This window comes from Cyanidioschyzon merolae, chromosome 19, assembly GCF_000091205.1.
Source record: "Cyanidioschyzon merolae strain 10D DNA, chromosome 19, complete genome".
Lineage (NCBI taxonomy): Eukaryota > Rhodophyta > Bangiophyceae > Cyanidiales > Cyanidiaceae > Cyanidioschyzon > Cyanidioschyzon merolae.
The window spans coordinates 363,842-388,792 of record NC_010145.1 but is presented as its reverse complement, the minus strand read 5'-3'; the positions used below and the strand labels follow the sequence as shown (position 1 = coordinate 388,792).

The window sequence follows — 24,951 nt, the reverse complement described above, 5'->3', positions numbered from 1 at the left end:
TATATTGCCGACCATTGCGCGAAGACGAGCAAGTGACGAAGAAGAAGACGAAATGAGGAAGTGGGCGAGAAATGATGTTCACCAGACGGTGCGGCAACGAAAATATAGTGGCATTGAGGCCGCGAGTTCGAGGAATCCTCGCATTGCTGAATTCCACCAGAGGCAAGAAACGCATGGAGTTCGTGAACCGTGACTTGAGCGCCGACACCAAAATCAGCAGATGTGTGGTGTTGAAGAGGACACCCCCGCAGCTGACGCGAATGAACTTTATGGGGCAGCCTCTCCTGCTCAAAGAGTACAAGGAGAAGTTGAATCCGTTTGCGGTAGGCCGGCCCGAACACGACTGCAAGGTGTCTGCGCGTGAGTAGATACGTGTACCGAACATGGTTGAAGAACGTTGTTCCTTTTGCTGTTCACGTGCATATGCAACAGCTGCTGCATAGGACACGAGACACTTCGTCCTTGCAAGCGCAAGTACAGACGCGAATGTTTCTGCATTTCATTGCGAGGCCATTCGTCACAATTGCAAGAATCGAATTGCTTCCCGCAGGTGGTAGTTCCGATGAGCATTGCAGCGATAAGCGTTCGAGAATGGGGTCTTGGCTTCATGTCGTTTGGGGCTCTCTGTATAGAGCAGCCTGCATGAGTTGTAAACGACATTTCAGTAGACATCCTTGTGTGGATTAAAACGAACGGATCATTCAACTAGGGCGCGCGTAGTAAAGTACAAGTCTCTTCCCAGTGTCATGAACATCAGCTTTGCTGGTGTTCATTGGCACTGCGTCCTTCGCCAGGTGCATATCTCAGGCTTTACATACGGCGGTCGCTTACTCCCCTCGAGCTATGTAGTCAACGGTCAAACGATATTGATCACGGCGTCTTAGTATTGATGACGCTCTTTTCACCTGTAGGTAAGCAGTCCATGCGCAGGCGCAAGATACGATCTCTGCTTCTTTTCCTATATTCATCTTCTTTGTGTACAATGTCGGCGCGCGCTTCGCACCAGTGATGCCTGACCATGACTAGGCGTGCGCATATGTCTACCATACCTCTTTTTCTTCCGAGGACCACTGCATGATGCGCAGACGCTTGCCTCATGCTTCGGAACACGCACATGACGGGTACAGAGGGCTTCCCCCTATGTACTGGTACTTTCCCGTGCCCGGTACCATACTCTGGACTCAAGAGCGTTTTCTGGCCGATGCCGTCGGTGGGCATGCTCTCTACAGTACATGCAGGTGCGAGCTGTTCCATTTCAGAACGAATTTATAGAACGCTGTTTTGTTCATGTTGAAAAAAGTACTGGTAGGGGAATCCATGTTAGAGAGCAAGTTGAGAACTTCGAATCCATTCAAGCTCTATTCGCGGAAAGCGGTGACGCATACCCTATCCGAAGCGATTACAGTAATGGGTGAATCCCAAGTCCGCGACTCGTTTCAATGCAACCGGACGAGACGGGAGTCTTTCAGAGATTACCCCATACGTGCAGTCATGCAGATGTCGAATGCAATTTCGTGGATGGTCTCAAAGAGAGCAGGATTCGGCATTTGAAAAGAATCGATTGTATGACGTGGCAAGTTCAGTGAACGTTTGGCATGAGCTGGTTAAAAAAGTCGTCTATGGACGATGTCGCGTTGTTTTCCTTATCAGTACTGCCGTGCGAATGGCGACGCCCACGATTTGCCTTGGAAAAGAAACATCGAATACTTGAATAATGCGCAATTTTATCATCTTACGAATAAGCAAAGGAGAAGCTTTGAGGCATGTACTTTTGAATTGGTTGCTGGCATCGGATGCTGTACGATCCCTTGTTCCAGAGCAATGCGCATCATCCTGATTCAAATGACGTAACCAATTCCAGAGGTGAACCGTGAAAGCGGCCGCTCTGAAAAAGAACCTCCGAGAATCCAAATCCTATGTATGCATTCCGAAGCCCTTGCTGTTGCACTTTGAATATAGGGGCTGCATATCGAAAAAAATTTCGGAAAACTCGAAAGGCAGGAGGGAAGCGAGCAGTCTGGTATTCCATATTTTACACGGCACGATTAGAGGTGGCGCCCTTGACTTGCCGATACCGAAAAGTCCCCGTAGGCATGCGATCTCCATCACTGAGAGCAGGTTTCGAAACAAGACTAGCTTTAGCGCTGGAGCGCCGATGATTTGGTGCTTGCGGTCATAGACCTGAGCGCTGTATCACACGGAAGCGTTCAGCATCGACACTTAATCGTCATCCACAAATTAAAAACTGACCAGAATGAGCCGAACTCGATTGCACGCTTCAGTATGCCTGCTGCGAGCGACAATATTCCAACCTCGCCAGCTGCGCTCATCTCTGATATCGGCTAGTAGCCTAACTTTCATGCTCCCCCAAGCCGAGAGCGAAATGCTCCGGGACTCCCAAGCTCATGCTCGAATGTTCGACACCGGATAAGGTACCTGCACGAGCCGAGTCTGGCGTTCTACCCAGAGGAATTTATAAATTGCTCGTTCGTGAAGAGTCTACCACAGATGTGCAGCAGAGACTTCGGACCGCTGTTTTTCAATACTCTGAATGAGATAGGTCACTCTGGGCAAGCCGCTCTCTGTAAGAGGATCTCGGTATCGCACCACGTGGTTACAACAACGCGCTCTGGACGACACAGAGACAGGTTGCACGTTGTGGTGCAGCACGTCCGCGAGCCTCCGGTGTTGCAAGCGTTTGTTATACAGTCGAACGCCGCATCTGGGGGATACGAATTTGGAGTTTCTGCAACGCAGCAAAAGCAGAGGATCCCCATGCAGCAGCTTGCTTTGGGAACACGGAGACAGTGACGCTTCGGTCGATGAGTCTCTAAAGCAAACCTTTTCAACTTGCAGTATCTCATTTAATCCCTGATGTCTAGGGCTTGTGCTCATAAAAACTAGTTTATCACCATGTTCTGCCCCGAGTAGAAACCGGCTCAAAGTGCACTGCGTATTGCGTTGCCAGTGTCGGGGTTGCACGTTTGCTCCGCATACGTACTGTGGGGCTTTCGTGAAAACCCTGGGTGGCTTAAGGGATGCTCGCTAGGGGCACTCAGCTTCTCGCTGATGAAAAGGTTACCGTTGAGGCTCGTAACCTGGAACGTCAACGGGCTCCGAGCTTTCATAGCACGGAAACGACGCGAGCATGGTTGGCGACGTGAGCAGCTCTCGGACGACCAGGTGCTCTTCGAGTGCTTCGTCCGTGAGCTTCGTCTGGCGCCCAGCGGAGCGCCACCAGACGTTATCTGCTTACAGGAATTGAAAACAAGATCGGAAGACTTTCCTGATCATCTGGCCAGGCTGGAGCACCCCTCGTACCCGTTCTGGTTCGAGGGCTACTTCTCGTTCTGTGCGTCGAAAACTCAGGGCAAAACAGTCGGGTACGCTGGTGTTGCCGTTTACGTTCGTTGCTCGGGGAGAGCGTCGCAGTTTGATGGTTGTACTTGGGAGGTTTGGCGAGCTGAGGAGGGTCTCACAGGCGAGCTCCCTGCTCGCTGTTTGGAGTGGCCTTCAGCACCACCGTGCGCTCGCGAGCTTCTCGAGCGCCTCCGGTCTGGCCAGATATCGACAATGCGACGCGAACAACAGTTGCCAACTTGGCGAGCACTACCAGAGCTACACGTCGGAGACTATCCCGAGGAATGGTCCTCATCTGGGGAAGCGCTAGGTACTGCGGAGCGCGAAGAGCATCGCCAACTCGACGAGGAAGGAAGAGCGCTTGTCCTAGATGTATGCGGCCTTATTCTCGTACATGTTTATGTACCAAATGCCGCTAACGAAGAACGTCTCTTCTACAAGCAAAGATTCCTAACATGTTTGGAGGATCGTTGTCTCCACTTGGTCCGGACCCAGAACCGAATAGTAGTCATTCTCGGTGATTTGAATACTGCCCATGAGCGCATTGACCATTGCAACCCGCAGGAAGCTGAGCGCGAGGCAGCTAAATTGTATCCTAAGCTGCTGGAGTCGCCTTCTTTGAGAAAGGCGGCAGCCGGAATCCTCACTGGGCACCCGGCACATGCACCCCGCTTCACAGACGGAGCCGAGTCCGAACAACAAAGCGCCCTGCTTGGAACGCTGTTACCAGGATCAGCTTCGCATACGGCAGGCGTGACGTCAAGGGATGCTAGCGCTGTATCAACGGAGAAGGTGTCGGCACCGAATGATCGTATCGTCTTCGAAACACATCCATCACGGGTTTGGTTGCACAGGATGCTTTCGGATGACCTTTTCCGTGACTTGTTCCGCGAAAAATGGCCCAATCGTCGAGATGCATACAGTTGTTGGAATACACAGACACAAGCGCGTCTCACGAATTACGGCACCAGGATAGACTACATTCTTCTGAGCTGCAATGCGGGCCCTTACCTTCGATGCACGGCATGTGACTTGTTGCCTAACGTGATGGGATCTGACCATTGTCCGTGTGTCGCGGAACTCGCCCCCGTGATCGATACGGAAAAGTGGCCATGGACAGTGTCTAATCCATGTGTCCCTCTTCGGTACTCTTATCATTTTCATGAAAAACAAACTTCCTTGCGGCACATCTGGCAGAACTCTATACGTTCCGCAACCGGATCGGGCAAGCGTCAACGTCATGGGCTCGTGAATCGTATGCAACAAGGGCATCTACGAAACGAAGAGAGCGAAAGCGTATGCAACGTCGCAGAGGAATCCAGTACACAATCCACAGAAGCGCAACTCAGAAACGAAACACAGGAAGCCTTATGCAGTGTTGCAGACTCCGATAACAGCCTGAGCGATCACGGGACGAAGCCCCATCGTACAAGTGTCTCCCTCGTGCAAGCAATAGAGCGGCAAGTTTCGCAAAAGGCGATCCAGGGGCTCGCCGCGAACTCACCACAGAGCATCATCACAGATGCTCATACAGCAGCAGCCGCAGCAGCAGCTTCGCAGGACGCTCAGCCCCAAATATCTTCAGATATTTACAGTTTCTGGAAGCAGCATCAGAAGCCCGAGCTCAGCGCTTCCGAAGCAACGAACTCTCGCTTGTCGACAAGGACGACGCGAGCGATAATCGCGGAACTACTTACAACGGGTCAGGGGCAAGAATCATCCGAACAAGGCCAGTTGGATGTATCGATGCGGTCACCGCATCTCAAGCGGAGCACGAACGCTCTCGCCGCATGCAAAGAACTGCCGGTATCAGTGCCTCACCATATGGATCGGCTCCATCTGGAACGTGAAGGACGGCGTGCGTGTTCGCCCCCAGTTCAGGCAGCTTGGAGTGCCGCGGCACATGGTCTGCCTTGCGGTAGCAAGCCTTGCGAAGCGCCTCACGCATCTGAGTTTGCTGCTGCTGCTGCTGCTGCTGCTGCTGCTGCTGGGACTCCCACCGACACAGCCTCGTTACCGACGATTGGAAGTGCAAGGACTAAGAACGCCACGCTTTCCAAACTCCATGAGGCCTCGGCTGGGTCCAAAGAAGCTGCCGACCCCGCACCAGCGAGCGCACAGCAGCTCACCCTGGAGCGATACATAAGGCGGACGCAGCCCCAGGCGACAACTACGCGGGAGACGCCTCTGGTTGTCTCAGCTCAGCGAAAGCTCAGTGACCCGCTTCAAGCTGATGAGATGTCGAGTCGTCCGTCGGTGCGCAAGACAGATACGAAAGCGTGGCGGGCTTTACTTGCAGTACCGAGTGCAGACAGCCCACGACGGGGTACTCCGCGGTGCCACGGCCACCAGGAACCTGCTGTTCTTCGTACAGTGAAACAGGGTCCACATCGGGGACGCCAATTCTATGTTTGCCGCAGACCAGCGGGACCGATTGAACGTGGCGGCCGCTGCAACTTTTTCCAGTGGAAAACAGCGCTGCAACGGGAAAGCGTCACTGCCACAGCATCGAATAGCGACGCTTTGGTGCAGTGGGATACACTACCCACAGAACCCGAGACGCCCTAGTGCAACTTTCCGAGTGGGTTTCAGTGCTGAGGCGTGGTGCTCGGTGTCCCGAGCGGAGAACGGTGACCCTGGGCGGGCGTTTGACGCAGTGCAACTGGACACTCGGTCGCTCTCAAGGAACATAACCCCTGTCTTTCTGAGTCGTTGCGGCAGGTGTCAACCTGGGCGTTGTATGCGCTAGAAGAGTAGTGATTGAGGCTTTCACAGACAACACTCTGTTGTGTTTTCTGATAGGGACCGCGCTTACTCTTGTACTCGTAAACACGCTCTGTCCGCGCTGTCCCTTCAGCAGTTTGTAGGGGAATATGCGCTTCCAGACAAACTGCACATAGGTTGCGTTTTGTGATCACCCGTGGCCTTTTCTCAAGCATATATCGTGGTCACTTGCGTATGTGGTGAGCTTCCACCGGCCCCTGAATGGGTGCGCTCACAAGTGCATTGAACGCGTGCCCTTATTTCCGTTGAAGCGTTCCAAAGATAGCGCAGGCTGCTTTGCACCGGAATTAGCTCCTCGCTACTGTTTGTAGGGCGCAAAGTGTTCATCTTGGGCGTGTATGTTGCTTCGAAGGTCAACGGTCCCAGAACATGGAACGCGCTACTGGCTCCGTGGCGAGGGCAGTCTCTATTGCCGCGCCAAAAGGCGACCCAGGACAAACTGAGCGTGCTTCAGAACCTTTTGGGGAAGCTTCATACAAAGAAAAGAAGGCGCACCTACTTCGTCGAATTCAGGAGATTGAAGAGGCGCTGCGTCAAACGGAGGAGAAGCTCAGAACTTGCCAGCAGCGTGCTGCAACAGCGCAGGAGTCGTCTGTAGCGACCGAGTCGTACGCTGATGTTGGTGCTTCGAGAGGACCCAGTGCTCCCGTAGACTCAGTGCTTGAGTGTCGAGAGCTAGCTGATATTGTGGAACAAGTTCTGGGCGATAGTCGGAAAGCCGTAGCGGCCGCGCACGAGCGGCTAGCACAGCACTTGCCGGGGACAGACCAGCTCGATGCTTTGGAATGGGAAACGGCACTTGTTGCTGGCTCTACAGCTGTTGCGGACTTGCTCGTCCACAAACAGGAACACGCCGCGGACCATGCCCTACAGTACTGGAGCGATACCATGAGGAGCACAGTAATCGTGCCGAGTGGCACGATAGCGGCTTCAGGGGCAGCCGGCGTTAGCCCAAACGTAGGCGCTCGGGAGAGGCATCCAAGCGAGAGCCTCACTTCGTATCCAAAGGATGCTTCGCTACTCACAGCGGAAAGATCGGTGCTGATGCAAGTATTCCGCGACCTCTACCGATGGCACCGAAAGTATGCTCGAGCGTTGCGGCACCAGTATGACGCGTTAACCGCGGCATGGCGGCAACGCCTTCGACGTGCTGAGAGTCAACGGGATGAGCGAGAGCGGGCTCGGACTCAGTACCGCGATCGCTACCTCTTCCTCGCTGCTCGTTCTTTGGATACCAGTGCGTTATCCCAGCAGCGAACCACCGTGCTGGCCGACCTGGATACCTACCTCTTCGAAATCGAAATGGATGGTGGAACCGCAGGAGGTCGGTCTCGCTGGTCTCGTAACCTGGCACCCATTCCTGACCAAGAGTGGCTGCCCTGCTCAACAGCTCGTTATGACGGAGGCAGTGTGCTTGTGAAGGACGCAGTTGCGGCGTATCAGGAGGCACAGCTGGTGAATCCTTGGACAGCCTGGGAACAACGCATCTTTATTGAAAAGTTTCTAATGTACTACAAGGATTTTAGGACCATTGCCTCATTTTTGGACTTTAAGACGACAGCGGACTGCGTTCTTTTCTATTTTCAGAACAAACTGCGCTTGGGACTACGGGGCGCGTTTCGCACGTATCAACGCTTGCGGCGGGCCAATGTTCCCGTGCAACTCTGCTTTGACGCTGACTCGGTGCCGTTTCTGGTGTACGCAAGTCAACCGATTTCACTTTGGGTGCCTGCTTCTGATACAAAAACTCCGGCGGTAGCAGCTTCTAGTGGGGTGGTGGGCGTGCTGTCAGCCTTTGAACGTCCATGGACTGAGGATGAACTGGGTCTGTTTTATCAGGGTTTGTCCCAGTTTGGAACAAACTTTCGCGCCATTGCCTCGTTTCTAGGTACACGCACTGCTCGCGAATGTGCAGAGTTCTTTCGAATGAATCGAAGGCGACTGGGTCTCGACCGCTACTTACCACTGCAGGAGCGCGAGCCCGAAGTTTCCCAACGACCCGAGGGTGAAGCAGCGCCCACCAAAGGCGACGGAGAGCGCGACACCTCTGTTCACGGCAAGCAGGCAGAGCGGCGGGGTAACGTTGCTGCATCCACAGCGCTGGAGTGGAGTGGCAGTCGAGGAACGGCTGTAGCTGGTTCTGGTCGTGGTAGCGCTTTTGCAATCTGGACTCCAGAGGAGGAGATACTTTTTGCAGAGGCTTTTTCGGAGCTCGGAGCGGACTGGCGACGTCTTGCGGATCGCATTCCCAGCAAGACGCCTGAACAAATCTACACCTACTGGCAACAGCAAGCGCTGAGTGAAGCTCGCCAGTCGCGTCGAAGTCGGTCGGGAATTTGAGACTTGCAGCGAAAATCTGCAGTCTGGAACAGTAGCCGTAGGAACTAGTGCTGCTGCTGCTGCTCCTCCTGCTCCTGCTGTTGTCACAGCGTGTAACTCGACATTGCACTGAAGCACGTCGGAAAATGATGTTCACTGCGCAAATCCATTACGGCTCGTAGCAGCAATAGCAGCAGTATGCACCGCATGTAACTCGACATTGCACTCAAGCACGTCGGAAAATGATGTTCACTGCGTAAATCGATTACGGCTCGTAGCAGCAATAGCAGCAGTATGCACCGCGTGTAACTCGACATTGCACTCAAGCACGTCGGGAAATGATGTTCACTGCGTAAATCCTTTACGGCTCGTAGCACCAATCACTGAAGGAGTTCGGTTGGTCGTGTTGAGAGTGTGCGCATGGCCATAGGCACGGGGATGCCCTCCATCTATCAACATCTTGGCAAACGGAGGTCGTGATATTCTACAAGTCGCTTTACCGCCAGTTGATAACATGCAATGTTCTTCGCGGCAGCTGGCCTAAATCGCAGACAACACATATGATCTGATCACAACACGGTTTATTACAATAGATGCGCGGACGTGGACTGAGGAAACCATTCGTTGCTGCGTGTGCCCGGTCGACATCCTCACGCTATGCCTGCTCTTTGGACGACTAAAGAAAATCGCTGCCTGTCAATTTTTGCCATATCCAAATCCATGCCATCCGTTCTATGGTTTCAGGTTCAGAACAACAGATCTGTGGCCGGCACACGACTTTGTTGCCTTTCGCATCATCGCTGATGTCTCACCTGCCCGAAAAAGTGGCTTCGCATCCACCAAGGTTCAGTGTAAAACGTGAAAAATCTTGTGCATGGCGATAAGTTGTATCCCGTATGCTGTGAACTGCTCTGCGTCAAGATCAAGGTACGAGCATCGCATATATGCTTCTGCAAGGATGCTCCCGGTTCTGAGCTCCATGGACAGCTGCCGTGCGTACGCTCCCGTTGCTGCGCAAATACTCTATGACGGAAAGCGCTGAGGTTCAGGACGATCCACGTCCCATGCCATGCAGCCGGCGATCGCTTCGAGGCTGCTGATAAACATGCCGTTTTTAGATTTAGATGCATGGAAACTGAGGCGGATATATGCATTTGTGGAGCGCGCTGATATCTACGCTGCGTCGACCACCATTTAGTATAGCGCGGCATCAAAGTTGTAAAGCTCAAGCGCTCGACCAGCACTCACTCTAGCGAAAGGACTCTCCCGCAACATGGCACGCAGAAGCTGCAAAAGCGCAGGATCCTCGGCAATGAGTGCCACCTGCTCAGCGAGGTTGTCTGTGGTGCTGAGTGCTTGCAGCACTGGTCTGCTACGCGCTGATTTCTTTACCTGGTCCGCGACCCAGGCCTCTATGTCCCACTGGTAACGAGTTCGCAGTAGGGTAACGCACTCTCGCAAGCGGTCTTCACTGTGCAGTGTTGGCACGAGGACTCGCAGGCCAATGAGGCCAACAGAGAAAACATCGAAGCGATCTGGTCTCAATGGAGAGATAAACAGCTCCGGTGCCGCATAGAGCGGGTCACAGGTAGCTCGATCCGGATCGAAACCACGCTTCCAGAAGGAGCGCCAGTCGCAAGCTGAACCAAAGTCAATGAGTTTCAGGGGCGCATCATCCGCTGCTCGGGGCACGACCAAGATGTTCGCCGGTTTCACGTCTCGATGCATAATACCCCATTCCTGGAGCTGTACCAGCGCCTTGAGAAGCTCACCAACGACGCGCCGGAAAGTGGAGCGGAATAGTCGCACCGACCCAGGCGATGTATCGCTCGTGCCGAGGGCTTGAGCAAGCGCCGCTGCAGGCTTTCCCGATAAGAAGTCCTCGAGCGTCTCACCCGAACCCTCTTTCTGCCAGACGAGGGCCATCGGTGCACACTGGCGGGCTACCGCCGTCGGTGGCGACATATTCGGCAGCCGCACATCGCCGACGTAACGAGCCCAGCGAAACGGCTCCACCGACTCTACAACCCCATTCGATGCAGCCTTGTCTCTAAGTTTGCGGTTAATATACCGCTCCGTCTCGAGGAGGGAGCGCGCAAAGGCGTCATCGGCTGGTGCGGCTTTGATGACCACAGGGGTCCCAGTGCCGCGGTGTTCACCAGCGTACACTACACCAAAACTGCCGCGTGCAAGCTCACCGGCTTCCCAGTGCACAACGATATTTTCGGTTTCACTCCAGTCCAACAGATCGCTGAACAGACAAGTCAGCTGGGAAAATGCGCGACGATTGCGCACGCTTTGCCCGCAACGCGTTCCTCTTGAGACGCAGAGCGCTCGCGAGAAACGGCACAGCTGGTGTTCATAAGGGTATTTTCTCACGTAAAGCCCTTCCACAAAGGTCATGAAGGCCTGCCACAGCCGGAGTCTGTACGAGCTTCACCTACGCGCACCCGGTGTCAAGACGCTCAAACGCCCGCACCCGCTTCCGACAGGAGTGAACGCTCGCTACTCCTCAACGGTGTGGTGCTTGCCTGAAAATCAGTCGCTGTGCACTTGTATAAGTTTTCTTTCGGTATAAGATCGATGAATCAAACCCAAAGTTCCCGGGAGCGCGAACGCTACTGGCTATTAGCGAAGCTAGGTTCGTAGCTTGGGAAACGTACGCTGCCAGCTGCATCAGCGATTAACTGCCCGCTGTAGGAAAGGCGCTGCGCTTTTCCTAGTCTCCTGATCCTGCGCAAAACTGGTACATAGCGTCCCACGTACCTCCACGTGCAGCGCTACGGCCTGCGCACGTGTCCGGGTCGCGCTGGCGGCAGCGCTTGGCGGGTTGTGCTGGCATGCGCGCTCGGACACGCGTCCCGGCCGAAAAGCGCACCCGCTCGCCGCGCTCAAAAGCGGTACGCGGTTGCCAGGCAGTCGCCTAGACACTGGCGGCGGTGACGGTTTGCTTGGGTTTTGGGTTCTATTTGTTTCCGTGGACGTCCTATACAAGTCATGCCTTGTCAGAGCTCCCGAGAGTCTGTTCAAGTCGACGAGAGCTTACAGCAGTCTCTGAACAGAGGCACTTTTGAGTGTGTTATCTGTCTATGTCGGATAGGGCGAACGGAGCCGATCCACACGTGCTGTGAGTGCGGGAACTGTGTCCACTGGAACTGTTTCCAGCGCTGGGCTAAAAAGGTTCCCGAAGTTGCGAAGAGGAACGTGCAAGACGAGTACCCTTGCCCTGCTTGTCAGACTTGGCAGGTTTTGCTGCTCGAGCCTCGTTGTTTCTGTGGTAAGGTTGTCCTGGACGGTCAGAGGCGACCACCAAGCGCGAACGCGCACTCGTGCGGGCGTCGTTGTGGGAGAAAGCTATGTATACATGGGGGTTGTTCTCAAGTTTGCCATCCAGGCCCATGCGCGCCATGTCCAGGCACAATCGAGGTATCATGTCGCTGCGGACGTGAAAAGTTTACGTATCGCTGTGCTGAGTACCGCAAGCAGCTCGTCGATACCTGTACGGAACGACTCCAGTGTGGTCGGCCTTGTGGCTTCGAAAAGAGCTGCGGACACCGCTGTAGCAAAATCTGTCATCCGATGAATGCGCACAACGGCGCTGCTGCCGAAGACGAGGCCTGCGACGAAACCGTATGGATGCAATGCGCTCTGCACGACCAGCCGTTTCCGATGCGCTGCCCAGGAGTGCGCCACGCTTCGCCCGTTGTCTGTACTGAAATTCTCCAGCATCACTGTCGATGCGGCTCAGAGCGTTTCTCTCTGACCTGCATCGATCTCATGGACGTAGCGTATGATCCGGGGATTTTACTGTGCGATCGCCTGTGTGGGAAACTTCTGAGCTGCAACCGTCACCGGTGCAGTGAGCGATGCTGTAATGATACCCGTCATGAATGTATGCGGAGCTGCAACCGCGCCGCCGACGGCAGACGCTCCGCACGATGCTCGCACCCATGTCCATTGCGTTGCCACCAGGGCGCGTGTCCACCGTGCGCCACTGTGTCGCACGAGCCCCTTGTTTGTGCCTGCGGTAGACAGCGCATTGAACCTCCAGTACCATGCGGTACACTGCCACCGATATGCAATGCGCCCTGCCAAAAGGAACGACCATGTCGACATCCGTGCGCGCTGGGCCGTTGTCACGCAGGTGATTGTCCGAAATGTCTACATTTAGTGCTACGTGAATGCATTGGAGGTCACAAAGAGCACCGTCAGATACCGTGCAGTGCAAAGCCGTTCCGCTGTTTTAGAGCTTGCAATCAGCTGCTGCCCTGTGGACGCCATCGATGCAAGCGGCGCTGCCACGACTGGCGAAACCCAGACGACTCCTGCACCAAAGGCGATCCGACACATCCATGCGAAATGCCCATGTCCGATACACGGCAAGTCTGCGCGCTGCCGTGCGGCCACTCGGGGATGCATCAGGGAGGTGCACTCTCCGCGGTGCGTCCAGGTCCGAGTATATCGGACGTATCCATGGAGGCGGACAGGCCAACAGAAGACGCATTTGCGCGCTCGCAGCCGGTGTGCAAAGAACTGAATGCGAATGAACCCGCCGCGACCCCAGGCGAGGTCGCAGGTACCTGCAGCGCTCCCGTATGGACCGGAGGCAGCGTCGTCGTTGAAGATATCAGAGAGGAGTCGTGTCCGGGATCGAGTCCAACAATGAATAGGAAGCGCGATGGTCAGGAGGCTGAGGCAGAAACACCGTACTCTCTGTTTCTGCTAGAGATGGCTCGAAATCACTGGGAGGAATTTCTCGAGCTGGAGCGCTTGCTTGGCATGGTTGCAACAGCGACCCAGTTACGGTGGCAGGTTGTGGCGCTCAACGCAACGAACGCGCGCATGCGCGCAGCTCAGCATGAGTTGGCCTCGCTGCACTACAAGCTCCACACCCGCTCGGCAGCGAGCCACGTAGACCGCCACGTCGTCGTTACGCATCTGCATGGAGTGTCTCGCGTACCGAAACCGCTTCTCACCCAAGTCGTTCAGCAAAAGGAGTTCTTGGAGTTGAAAAAGGAGAGAGACCGGGCTAGTCGCTGTCTCGCTGTCCGCGTTTCGCCCTTTATCCCGGCAGCTAGAACCGGGCCGCGCTCAACAACCGGCGGTGCGGCGAACGATGCCTCGAACGACATGCCGCTGTGGTCGAAAGACTTCCGCTCCCATGCCGGAAACTACAGCATCATCGCTCGCAATGTGGATGGCTTTGACTTTATAGAGTTTAGCACTCCTGAACGCTGTCAGTCGGCCTGGCTATCTCTCCGTTGGAAGAGACATCTCGTTGCGCGGAAGGTTTCCGAATCCGAACTCGCAAAACTGAATTCCGTCGAGATGTCGCGGCAAGGTGTCACCGAAGTGCGTCACCCTTTACACGCTCGCACCGCAGACGAGCACGAAATCGAGGACTAATCGCTTGCGCAAAACAAGTCTCATTCCGGTTGCACAGTATGCGCGTGCTCAGAGGTCCACAGATGGTTCCGTATGGAACTGGGCACGTTCCCTGATTGGAACTAGACTCTGTTGCTAGTTCACACGAGGAGGCGTATCTTGCGAACTCGCTTTGCTCCGTCTTCGCGCCGCCTGTGCAGTGCAGTTGCTCTTAGCAGCAGTCAAAAACATATGGATCCCATACGGTCTTTCGCCAGCGCGTAAAGACCACCGCATGTGCAGCTGGAAAAAAATGCATTCGCGTTTCCTCTCGCTCATCCAAATGATGAAATTCTTTAGAGTGATCTAATTCGGAAGCATAGACGCCAACACACGAGCCGGCAGCTTGAGGCGTTCGGGTGTGGTGCACGAGCAGCTGCACTCAACGACTTGAAGCGTAAATGTTCCGTTGTTTGCGCGCCTCTGCCATTCGCTTGACATGCGCCGGCACCTCACTTCGTCTTCGAACACGCTCTTCAACTCCATAGCCAGGCACGCGCTGACACCAGGCCTTTTGCAGGTACAGCTGCACGTCCCGCGCTTCAATCGTCCGACTCTTGCGGTGTTTCGCCAGACGACATGCGTAGTCGAGTGCACTCTCCACAAAGTCCTCTATGTGCTCTTGCAAGAGAGCCACAACGTCGTCGTCCAGGCGCTCACCGGGCGCCACCTCTTCGAGCAGGGCCTCTAGCTTGGCCCGCGAAAGGAGCTTATGGGCGTCCTCACGGGCGAACGGCTGCTGGAACCCTGGTTTCGGCTCTTTTGCTGTTGTCGCCACGGTCGCTCTAGACTGGCTAGCGGGCGAAGATCCGTCCGCTTTCCTATCTACGTTGTCCATGTCGCTTAAACCGTTTTACTTTAGCGGAGCGTTGACGAAGCTGCAGCGCTGCGCACTTCAGCGATGCACGCTCTGGTGCCGCGAATGCCTGGCGCCCCGGTTACCGTCACCAGTCGTTTCGACAGAGGTGTTCGGCACGCGAAGGATTATATGAATAAACCAGCATTTCCGCAGGGAGCTACTGGCGGTGGTGCTGTTCAGAACTTGAAGGTCTAGTACAGCATGTCGGGCGCTCTCCCGGATGCCGATAAATATCGCGCAGCATAGAGTTTCCTGGTTCGCATCAACCATTCTACAAACCCGGAAAATCCAGAGACACGGGGCAAGACTCGTTTATTCAGGCCGCGTAAAATACGCGAGGACTCCACGCGCTCAGCGCAACGAGTATATGTATCCGCAGTTGACATGAAGCGAGTGCCCTGTCAGCCGGCAGCGTCCACGAATCCGGAGAACAGCGTCTTCGACGCTTCGAGTGTAAACCCATGAGAAAACAGCAGTCTGCTCCGTGCTTGCACAAGCGCTCTCCAAACAAATTATCACTCGTGCCTGGTCGAATCCTAAGCGCCCGAGAAACGTCTCTACGAAAGCTTTTCGTCCGTAGCCCCTGGCACGATACAGTATGCACTCGTGACGAAGCGGACAGCAGGTTCCGCGTTCCCAGTGGCGTGACTTGGTCGTAAATCGTACATGATACACAGACGAGCGTCGCTGCGCTGTTCAGCTTCGGACGACGGCATCTGGACGTTGTGATGATGCGTAATCGTCTTGGGGCGCGTTTCTGATGCGGGCATCAGGCGAACGCAGCAGGATGACAAGCACAAAGAGGATTCCGATTCATGACTGGAGCGTACGTAGCCGCCAGAGCGCGCAGATGTGCTTATCGGTCACTTTCGAGTGCTCCATGCATTTCCGAGAAGCGTGCTTTTGGTGCGACGCGCTCTAGAAATGCCTGCACCGATTCGGATTCAGTTCTATATTGTCAGTTCGACTCCGCAGGAGCGTCAATCCTGTACCGACGGTGCTTGTCCAGGGCGTTCAGCTCTAGTGTGTCGGCAGTGGACATTCCCAGTTCGCCGAGCAGCTCAGCAATCACTTTCCAATTGGATGGCAGGTTCGCGTCTGTGCAGCAAGGCAACAACGTCCCTGCTCATCCCACGGCCGCTGGCATGTGCGGACTCAGCCGTCTACATCGAAAGGCACGCTCCAGATCCGCGCTGTGAGAGACAGTTTTCGCAGTTCGCAAAGATGCGCTGTCGGTGAAGCGCAATACTGCATATCTCAGCGAGTGCCCAGATTGTCGACGAGTAGAGCCTGGTTCTCTGCAGATGGCCTCCGTCGGGGAGTAAGAATGTAGTCTGTGATATGTTGGGGATATTACACCTGCGTCCCAGAAATTGGCAGAGCATGCGCGTCCAGCGCATTAGACTCGAATGTGTTTTCGTGGGTAAGCTCTCGTTGACACGAACGAGCGGATCACCTACAACGTGATTATCATCGGAATCCTTGAGACTGTCTATCATTCTGAACCATACCCTCAAGTTCTATCATTTATCACCGCCCGTACTTGCCTTCGAAGATTGTCCGACATGAACGCTTCCGTTCTACAATCTGGGAGAAAAATTTAGTACATGGGCTTGCGGACGATGCTCAGCCACGATCAGCAGCCCGACACAAACGCGAATCGTGCAACCGCGTCGGGCGCTTCTCGATGAAGCGCTGCGCTGCACATAGAACTGCGTTGACGATATATCCAACAGAGCACCGTGTCATGAGTCTCCGGTCATCGATTTGGAACCGACAACTGGTGCGGTCTTTGCAAGCGTTGCGATCAGTTTGGACCGCGCGGAGCGAGCGTGCTGTAGTTGCTGAACCCAGACAAACTCGGCGCCACTACGCTGGCGGCAGCGACGAATCCAGGATTGCAGCCGGGAGCCTTGGACGTCGCTGGCAGGAGCGCGAGACATCCCAAGAGAATATGTATTTTAGTAAAGAGGACGAACTGGTGCTGAAGCGGCTTGCAGCAAAGATGGCTCGCCAGGTTGCTCCGACTGAAGAGCAGCTTGCACAGGAGAGAGAGGCCATCCAGGGCGTCTTGCAGAAGCACGGTATAAAGACGACCCCTGAGCTCGTCGAGGAGCTCGTGAAACTACGTCACGGTGTTTGATTGTGATAAGGAATGGGGACTTGTGGGGTTTAATGAAGCTATGTTCGTGGTGGTTGCACCCCCGTCTACCTGAGCACCGTTGACGTGCGTGCTGCGTCTCGAGTGCGCCTTTCGCGCGTCCTCGCTGCCCGGGAGCAGTATCGTGAAACTAGGAGGCTCGGCAACGCTCCTTCCATGGCGATTGCATCCGTTCATTACGTCGGTTTTGGCGCTGTCTAGAGACAGGGCGTGAACCCGCTGGCCCAAAAATGAGGCAGAGTAAAATGGAATACTGAAATGTTTGCCCTGTTCCCGCCTTTCTCTCTCATTCCGTCCGGACGCTTTCGCTTTACAGCCTCGGCGTTCACAGTGAAGCAATAAAGCACTACATACTCATATAGAGTTTCAGAATTCTGGATCGTGTCCTCGGAGTAGCTCTTTCGATGCTTTGCCGCTCGTATTCGTCACGTCATCGTCATTGACATCATTCGCGACGCCCTCGAGCACGGATTCGTGCCTTACCCGATATCATCATCCAACTTGTACGCATCAACATCGGCGCTTCGCATTTTCTCATGTAAAGCATATTCACATCGCGCATGGTTAGAGGTTTCGATCGACTGTACCATACCACCTTGTGGTGCAGCGATGCGCGCTGCGGCATTGGCGTGGAGAATCACTCGACGTCCGCCGTTGACGACCTGTTCACAAAAAGTTCATGCCGAAAGTTCACTGCAATTGTCACGTCAAATCATCGATTCGCTTCGAAAAGCAAATGGCCCTCTCTTCGTCGCCGTCGATGAGAAGGCAGTCGACGCCACCGTGATTCCTCTCACGGGATGTGCTCTCGGAGGCGTCCGTCGCCACCGTCTTGCATGGAACAGCGCTGTGGACTCTGACGTCAGTCGTGACAGCGATTGCGCTCGGTGGGCAGTGCGTCATCAATGTGCACGAAGGGAGCAGAGACAGGTCGCAGGTTTTCGAGTTGTTCTCCTGCCCAGGTTTTCATCTGAGCACCTGTTACAACGTGAACTACGTCGCGTTCCACAAATCTCTTCATCGTGCGAGACAATGTGCGTCTGCGTGTGCATCGAACGACGCAGCCGCTGACGGGATCGCCCCGACGAGGCCGGTGATCGTAGAGTAGAAACTGTGTGCGGAAACGACAGCGTGCATTTATGGGAACCTCTTGAACTAGTATCGGGCATGTGCCGAGCGATGAAACAAGCGTTCGCGCGCTGCAGGCAAGTCCTCGAAGGTGCAAGTGTCGCGGACAGCTGTGGACACGATGCCGGCCTCATGAGTCACCGCCACGAACGGCGCACAGAGGCTATACACGAAGAAAATGAAATTGGCAAGCGAAGCGCAGAACGCCACCTCCGTCCGCCTATAAAATGCATCGACAACAGTCGGAAGCCTCGAAATAGGAGCTTTGGCGCTGCGATCAGGATTCCTCGACCGCTGGCAACGGAGCTATAGAGACAGGAGGGAGGGCAATGAGGCAGTCGCAGAAATAACCGCAATGGCTGGTGCAGGTCATTGCAGGAGGACACCCAAACTTTAGTGTAAGCGCTGAAGTGCCCTGTGCGGAATCATTCTATTTAAGTCTGACATTCGTGAAAGTTGAAGAAGAGAATCGGCTGAACGCAGAGATGCCAAGTCAGTGCTAACTGACAGAGACGGCTCGCGCTCTATACATCAGCTTTCCGCTCGCCAGACAGCCAGCGCCGCACTTACATGTCTATCAGCTACGATTACTCGAGTTCATGGAGAACCAGGGGCCAAATGTCGCTCTCGCTGAGAAGTGCTCACACTCCAGTCGAAATCTGGGTACCCAAGACTTTGGAGCAGAAGCGTTCACTTCGCGGGCAGAAAAACAACCGCCTACGAGATGCCTCCGATGCCAGTTGCGACTCCAGGGTGTACTGTCGCAACGCAGACCAGTTCTGCCGAACTCGAAACGCGCCTCTGTGTCGAGGCGTGGCAGAACTCCATCTGAAGCAGGAATATGCGAAGCGAACGAATTGTTTCATGTGGGCACCCTGCACCGGAATCTGCTTCGAATGGATACGAACGAGTGTTACTTCCAAACGATCCTTCAACTATTCTGAAAAAACCAGGTTTGTTCGCAAAACCAGCTCGCGAGCAACAAAAACATAAACGCGTATAGTTCAACATACTTTAGCCGTTGAGTTGCCTAGGCACAGCAGGATGAAAGCAGCAACAACCTGCCGCGCATCAAGAACGAAAGTTTTGCAGCAAATGCTGATCTAGGCGAGGCGTCGACTTTCTACTTTGCCGACCTATTACTACTTTCTGAGTACAGTTGGTAAGTCCTCCCAAGTATTGAAGCGGCTACAGCAACAGAGCACACAAGCACGAGTGAATCTCCAACCAAACGAATTCGCCTTCGTGTTATTCGGTTCTGAATCGCCCGCTGTAGGACGCGCGGTTCAACCAACGGCTCTTGAGAGAACGGTAGTAAGCCAGCCCCGCCGCTACCTCTAGAGGTGCCGGCGCTCGTTGTGTACGAGCTTGGAAAACGACCAAGGGCCATATCTGAGCGTTCAGTTCAACTCCAGCAAGCGTTGCCTCGAACACACACAGAAAACGACAAAAAAGTAATAAAATATAGCGTTCGATCCTCGACGCTGTAAAGGCAGGGCGCGCGTACGAAGCGTACCTTGAACTCATTTCTGTTTCACCTCGGCTGCGTGCCGTTGAATGCTTTTTTGAAGTGGATAAGAGGCGATCCACATCACCATGCATTGGACTGTATAGATCGTTGATGAGTTGCCTGACGGATATACGTTGTTTACTGAACATTGCAAGGAGGCCTGCATTCCTCATTCAGGTCAGTCTACCACAGTAGGCAGATGATTGAGGAATACGGAAACAAAGGAGGTTTCGCGATCCGCGTTAAAAACCGATATTCTCGAAGACTGCCTGCGATCAATGGTAGAAAACGACCTGTTTATCATCATAAGGAAAGCAAAAGCAGCGATAGTAGGAACTACAGGTGTCTCTGTTGCCCAACATATTGTTCGAGTGGTCCTGGAAACACTAAGATATGGTCGAAAAAACGAGTCCTCGTCCGTGCGCAGCCATCTTCCACCGAAATCGCAACTAAAGCGTTCCTGGAACGTCTTGATGGGTATAATACACAGTGACGTGGCTTTATTTCTTCAGTCGCCCGGAATTCCTTCAGTTGATGCCGGCGGAGTGTGCATAAATATTCGGGGTGAAGGGAACCCGTTCTAAAAACGATGGAACTCGTAGAGAACGAGGATACCATCATCTCCTCTAGATGCAGCGGATTCATTTGGTCGCCTCAGCTTCGCTCTTAGAGAAGGCTCGCACAGCTGCATTCACATTGTCGAACCGTTGAAGACTGTTCTCTGACGTCCGGCGACGTCTTTCTACCGGACAACGCGGCATTTCACCATCGCCTTGCATTCGACCATTTGCCGATTCTATCGGGGTAGCGCTGCTTTTGATTCCTCCGCACACCTCGTGGCTCAACACCATGGAAGGAATGTTTTCTGTCGTGAAACGCTATGATCACTCCACTGGGCGAACCACTGAAGCGTTCAGCACACGGTGGCACCAGGGCATATGTGGTCTTTCTTCCGCAAGTTCTTCTCCCTTCGGAAAGGTACTCATCAAATTGCATAAAAAAGTGCATTCATTTTCAAAATATAAAGATTGGGCTGAGGTGGACACTCCAGAAAGTTGTGACAGAGAAAAGCCAACGGATCGTTTTGAGGATACAAAAGCACGGCGAGCTGACAAAGCCGCGAACGGCATAGAGGTCGCGATTTCGAAGACTCCCCGCATTGCAAAGTTCCACCAGAAGCGACAAGCGCATGGACTTTGTGAACCGAGACTTCAACAACGCCATCAATATCATAAGATATGCGGTGCTGAGGACGAGACTCGAGGAGCTTACACTACTCAAATTTGCAGGGCAGTGTGTCATGGTCGAAGTGCACAAAGAGAAGCTGAAGCCAGGAGCAGGGGAGGGGCCGACAAACGCCCGGAGGCGTCTGCCCATGGGTATTCATTACCCCTACACGGTCGTGGAATGTTTTTGTTGCACTGGGCGTCTGTGTGTGTACCCTATGCGCTTGCTCTGGGCGCAAAGTTCATCGAGCACTAAGCGCTGCTTGCCTCCCCGCTGGCATCAAGGAGGTTCTCTTGTTGAGGCTTTCCCTCTTACTGAGCCCGAACATGACAAGCTCACATGATGCGATGTCGCGGTTGGAGATGCACCAAGCATGGAAATATTTCTTGAAAACGCCCGAGCAGAGCTTCCACAACATTTTAGCAGGTTTCCGGGCACACGACAGTTGCATCTGGAAGAGTCTGCTGCCTGCGTCGCCCAATCAACGAACTTTCTAGCGTCCTCGTGCGGCGCAGATTCGGCCAGAGTTGCAGCTGCAAGTATTGTCAGGCTCCGCAGCGCCGACTTTCTAGCATGGATTGGTGGCGAAGGCTCGCAGCCAAACTGAGGCGGGTTCCAAAGGCGAACTAAATCTCGATACCTAGGGCCGCGACTGCGAAAACTCGCACTTGCGAGAAGCCCGCCCAGTGCGCTTGTGTTCCGCGTACCAGGGTATACACGTTTCCAGCCCGTGCTGACGCTGGTGCCCGTTTAGCATCAAAGCATTGACTGTGATCCCAGCAGAGCTATTGTGGCGAGACCTCGCCCTTTACACAAATGCCGTAAAAGTATGCCCCACAGCAGTGACCAAATTTGTGTCGAGTTGGCACAAGCGAGCTGAACCGTCTTCATAGGCTGAAATCCGCAATTCGATGCGAAAATCGCTCCGTGCCAAAGCACATGTATATAAATCTAGCAGCAGCAGATTTTGGCAACATCAGGATAGCACCCTGTACATTTCTGAAAAGACTGGCGCTCGACCCGAATCAATAATATTGCCGGGAGCTACTGTGTCGCTCACCAGCATCACTGTGGAGCGATCGCAAAACGAGGATCGACTCCCGGTAATTCGTCATCGAACACGGCGAATTACGTATTCTCCGAAAATGCCATCCACATCGATAGCACACTCACAGTTCGCGCTCCAGACTCTCAAGTAAATCAGTGATATGCCATCTCCAGGATGCATAAATTGGATTAAATATTAACCCTTCTAGAAAGGCTGCCAAAGAAGAGGATGTCTCCAGAAAAGCGTTGCGGATGTTTGGCGAAGCGCTATTCGCCTCCCGTTCGGAAAGAACGCTTCCCAAATAACCGTTGAGCAGACCAATCATGCTCAGCAGGTACTCTTCCAACAGTTTCGGGGCTGACGAAATTGGTGAATCTGGAACGATACCAACGCACAGTGTGTCGGTGTGTGACGTCTCCGCCTGTGTCGACGAGCCCGCATCGGCGATGATGGTCGCTGTCATTCCAAAGTCTGAGTTCCGAATGGGGCCCTCGTGATCCCTCGGTCGAATTCGCATTGAATGCCAGATGAGTTTCTCGATCGAGGGCTCTTTGAAACGCCAAGAGTCTGCGGTCATCTTCGCAGTACCCACTGCAAAAAACGTATCCAAGATACGATCACAAATGTGCAGTTTCAGCGAGGCGCTCCCCGGATACAAAATCAGCACCGCGAATGCTGAACGCGGTACGAGCACCACTGGGGCGCTTTCTGGGAAGTCTTTCGCAGCGGAAACGTCGTCCTGGAAACGCTCCGCGACACTTTCAAAGCTGTGCCCACGCTCCATCAAGAGCGCCGCTGATTCGTCAAAGAACGAGGTGCGCAGACCTTTCTTCCCAGAAAGGCGCAAGTGCTGAGTCGCCAGCGTATCCGTAAACGCCAGGCAGAGGTCCAGGACCCCAGCGAGAAGCGCCGACAAGCCGCTAAGCTCATCGTCCAGTTGCTTGGAGAGCGAGTGCGCAGCGACCTGATATGATTGTCGTTTCTCGTACCCGTCCAGCTGCTCAGCGCCATTGCTAGGCGCTTCTTCTTCGCCATGATGCGCTACCAGGGGAACGGCCTGCGGCTCCAGCTCATAATCCACCACAACAGGCGAGACGGTGTTGCGCTCCAAAGCGCGCAGAAGGAGTGATGGGAGCGCTTGGAAGAAACCAGAGCGCATTTTCCGCGAACACTCCATGCGGACAGATTCAGCGAAAAGAATCTGTAACGACGTTACGCCGGTCAGCGTTCTCGACAAGCTAGCGCATTGCTTGGAAGCTTCTGTTTCCGAAGCATGGGCATCTGATGTCTCTTGGTGTTCGCCACCTCTCGCGATGAGACCAAGCAAGCATTCCAGAAATATGGATGCGTTCCGTGGTATATGTTCTACCACCACCATCTCCTGCTCTATGAGCTGCTTCCAGGAGGAACCACTCGCACAAATATCGATCCACTGCAACGGATCCATAGGCTCTTTCGTTAGCCGATTCGCGCCTAAGATAGCTGGGTGCTCTGTATTTTCAGAGCGAGTCTTGCAACTCCGTACCGCCCCATTACAAACATTTCTAGCCTTAACGGGGCTGCGCTCTGCCAACTGAGCAGCGGTATGTCCGTCATTGAATCGTCGTGGTGATATCGAAAGCATCGGTGATCGTTCTGGTGAAGAGGTCGATGGCGGCGACCAGCCGAGCTCCGTCGGCTCAACCGGCACATCTGCTAAATAAAAGGAGAGGGCATCCGTATTTTCACTGAGACGCTCTATTCCCAAACCCAAATTGAGCAGCGCCCGAAGGAGCGAGACGAAAAAACGCGTTCCGTAGGTACTCCGTTCGTATGTACAGCGTTCGCTCAGTTTGCGGTTCTCTTCGTCTTCGTGGTCCGCAGCCGCTGGCCAGCCTAGCAGGCTCAAACCAAACTTTAAGGACGACTCTAGCGAGACACTGTGCTGCTGGCCGTGATCGGTGCTCGGAGCTCTCTTGAAAGCTTCCGATATCAACTGCTGTCGCAGGCGTTCTCTTCTCACAACAGGTTTCCTTGCACGCTCTCTCAGACGGGCACTCAAAACAGCCTCTCTCCAAAGCAAAGCACGGCTTCGTGCGACATTTTCGTCTAGCGTCGTTAGTATGTGACCGATGAGGCGGCGAAACACGGGCGAGCCAACCGGGACACCCGCCTGGACCAAAACAACGACTTGACTGAAAACAGCGTCGACAACAGTGAACTCTTCTAGGAGCCGATGTTGCCACGCTGCTGACAGCTCTTCCAGGTCGGTACTCATGAGCACGAGCGGGCTCGCTTCCAGAAGACGGGCGCTGATCAACAAGTACGACAACGATCGCTCTACCGACAAATACTTGTAGTTTCACGTTGAAAACGCAGTCTCTACTGGTTACACGTGCTCGGGGCTCATGAGGGCCAAGAAGTTGGCCGTTTGGCCAATGGGGCGCGCGCGCTTCGCACCATCGCACTGTGGAGCGGGGCACTTGAAAGAAACGCCTTGCTGGTGGCCATTCAGGCCCTAATAAAGAGGATACATGGACCTTTCACGGTCTATTGGACCAGAGCTGCTCAAGCTATACCCAGAGCAGTACAGCCCGCAACACCTGCACGCCCATAACGCTTTCGTGTGTGTTTGTTTGCTCGCAGGTGTTCAACATCTGGAAGACGTCATGCAGATTGAGGAAAGGTTGGGGAAAGGTTTTATGCGGTACCAGCTATCTTGTAATAAACTGCCCTACTTCAATAATTTTGTTAGTCTTAGATAAGCAAGTGGATGATCCACGCTTTCCGCCGTCCGTATGCTGATGCTCTTGCACCCACGCAGAACCTGTCAGATTCTCTCTGCACGACGGCCTCCCCGATATTCCATTCTATTCCATATGTTCGTTGAGAACTACTAAAATAGAAGCACCCCATGTGAAGTTCTCCCCCCCCCCCTGTTGACGAAAACAAGGATAGAGAGACGCGGATAGACGAAGAGAACAGCACGTTTCTACCGTTGACTAAAGGGCGCTGAGAGACTCATCACTGATTTCGTCCTGGAAAGCAGACGCGTACTGCAAAAGTGACGGTTTCTCATCTCAATCGATAGGACTGTATTCGACACAAATGGCAGAGCTGACGATGGGTGCTCAGAAAGGGTATTACCGCTG

The 24,951-nt window shown here is 54.0% G+C and overlaps 7 protein-coding genes and 1 non-coding gene across 8 annotated transcripts, besides 2 other annotated features; 5 read left to right on the top strand and 3 right to left on the bottom strand.

The window, feature by feature from the left end:
• Positions 1-3,069: 3,069 nt before the first annotated feature.
• CYME_CMS149C (similar to dna-(apurinic or apyrimidinic site) lyase) lies at positions 3,070-5,928 on the top strand (the record flags this gene model as incomplete). The annotated part of the gene is made up of 1 exon (XM_005538753.1): positions 3,070-5,928. The coding sequence occupies one exon, from the start codon at positions 3,070-3,072 to the stop codon at positions 5,926-5,928; it is 2,859 nt and encodes a 952-aa protein (XP_005538810.1).
• Positions 4,946-6,325: a sequence feature (possible transcribed region).
• Positions 6,326-6,513: 188 nt separating this feature from the next.
• CYME_CMS147C (similar to nuclear receptor corepressor SMRTER) lies at positions 6,514-8,484 on the top strand (the record flags this gene model as incomplete). Its single annotated transcript, XM_005538752.1, has 1 exon — positions 6,514-8,484. One exon carries the CDS (start codon positions 6,514-6,516, stop codon positions 8,482-8,484), a length of 1,971 nt encoding a protein of 656 aa, XP_005538809.1.
• A 1,173-nt stretch (positions 8,485-9,657) lies between these two features.
• On the bottom strand, positions 9,658-10,866 carry CYME_CMS146C (similar to receptor lectin kinase 3; the record flags this gene model as incomplete). Its single annotated transcript, XM_005538751.1, has 1 exon — positions 9,658-10,866. One exon carries the CDS (start codon positions 10,864-10,866, stop codon positions 9,658-9,660), a length of 1,209 nt encoding a protein of 402 aa, XP_005538808.1.
• A 594-nt stretch (positions 10,867-11,460) lies between these two features.
• CYME_CMS145C (similar to shuttle craft like transcriptional regulator NFX1) lies at positions 11,461-13,869 on the top strand (the record flags this gene model as incomplete). The annotated part of the gene is made up of 1 exon (XM_005538750.1): positions 11,461-13,869. The coding sequence occupies one exon, from the start codon at positions 11,461-11,463 to the stop codon at positions 13,867-13,869; it is 2,409 nt and encodes an 802-aa protein (XP_005538807.1).
• Positions 13,870-14,269: 400 nt separating this feature from the next.
• Positions 14,270-14,725, bottom strand: CYME_CMS144C (TATA-box binding protein-associated factor 12; the record flags this gene model as incomplete). Its single annotated transcript, XM_005538749.1, has 1 exon — positions 14,270-14,725. The coding sequence occupies one exon, from the start codon at positions 14,723-14,725 to the stop codon at positions 14,270-14,272; it is 456 nt and encodes a 151-aa protein (XP_005538806.1).
• A 1,768-nt stretch (positions 14,726-16,493) lies between these two features.
• Positions 16,494-16,889, top strand: CYME_CMS143C (hypothetical protein; the record flags this gene model as incomplete). The annotated part of the gene is made up of 1 exon (XM_005538748.1): positions 16,494-16,889. One exon carries the CDS (start codon positions 16,494-16,496, stop codon positions 16,887-16,889), a length of 396 nt encoding a protein of 131 aa, XP_005538805.1.
• A 654-nt stretch (positions 16,890-17,543) lies between these two features.
• CYME_CMS142T lies at positions 17,544-19,045 on the top strand. The gene has a single exon (XR_002461656.1). It is a non-coding gene; the product is annotated as a hypothetical transcript (transcript).
• Positions 18,746-19,521: a sequence feature (possible transcribed region).
• Positions 19,522-21,941: 2,420 nt separating this feature from the next.
• Positions 21,942-24,077, bottom strand: CYME_CMS141C (hypothetical protein; the record flags this gene model as incomplete). Its single annotated transcript, XM_005538747.1, has 1 exon — positions 21,942-24,077. One exon carries the CDS (start codon positions 24,075-24,077, stop codon positions 21,942-21,944), a length of 2,136 nt encoding a protein of 711 aa, XP_005538804.1.
• Between the last annotated feature and the right edge of the window lie 874 nt (positions 24,078-24,951).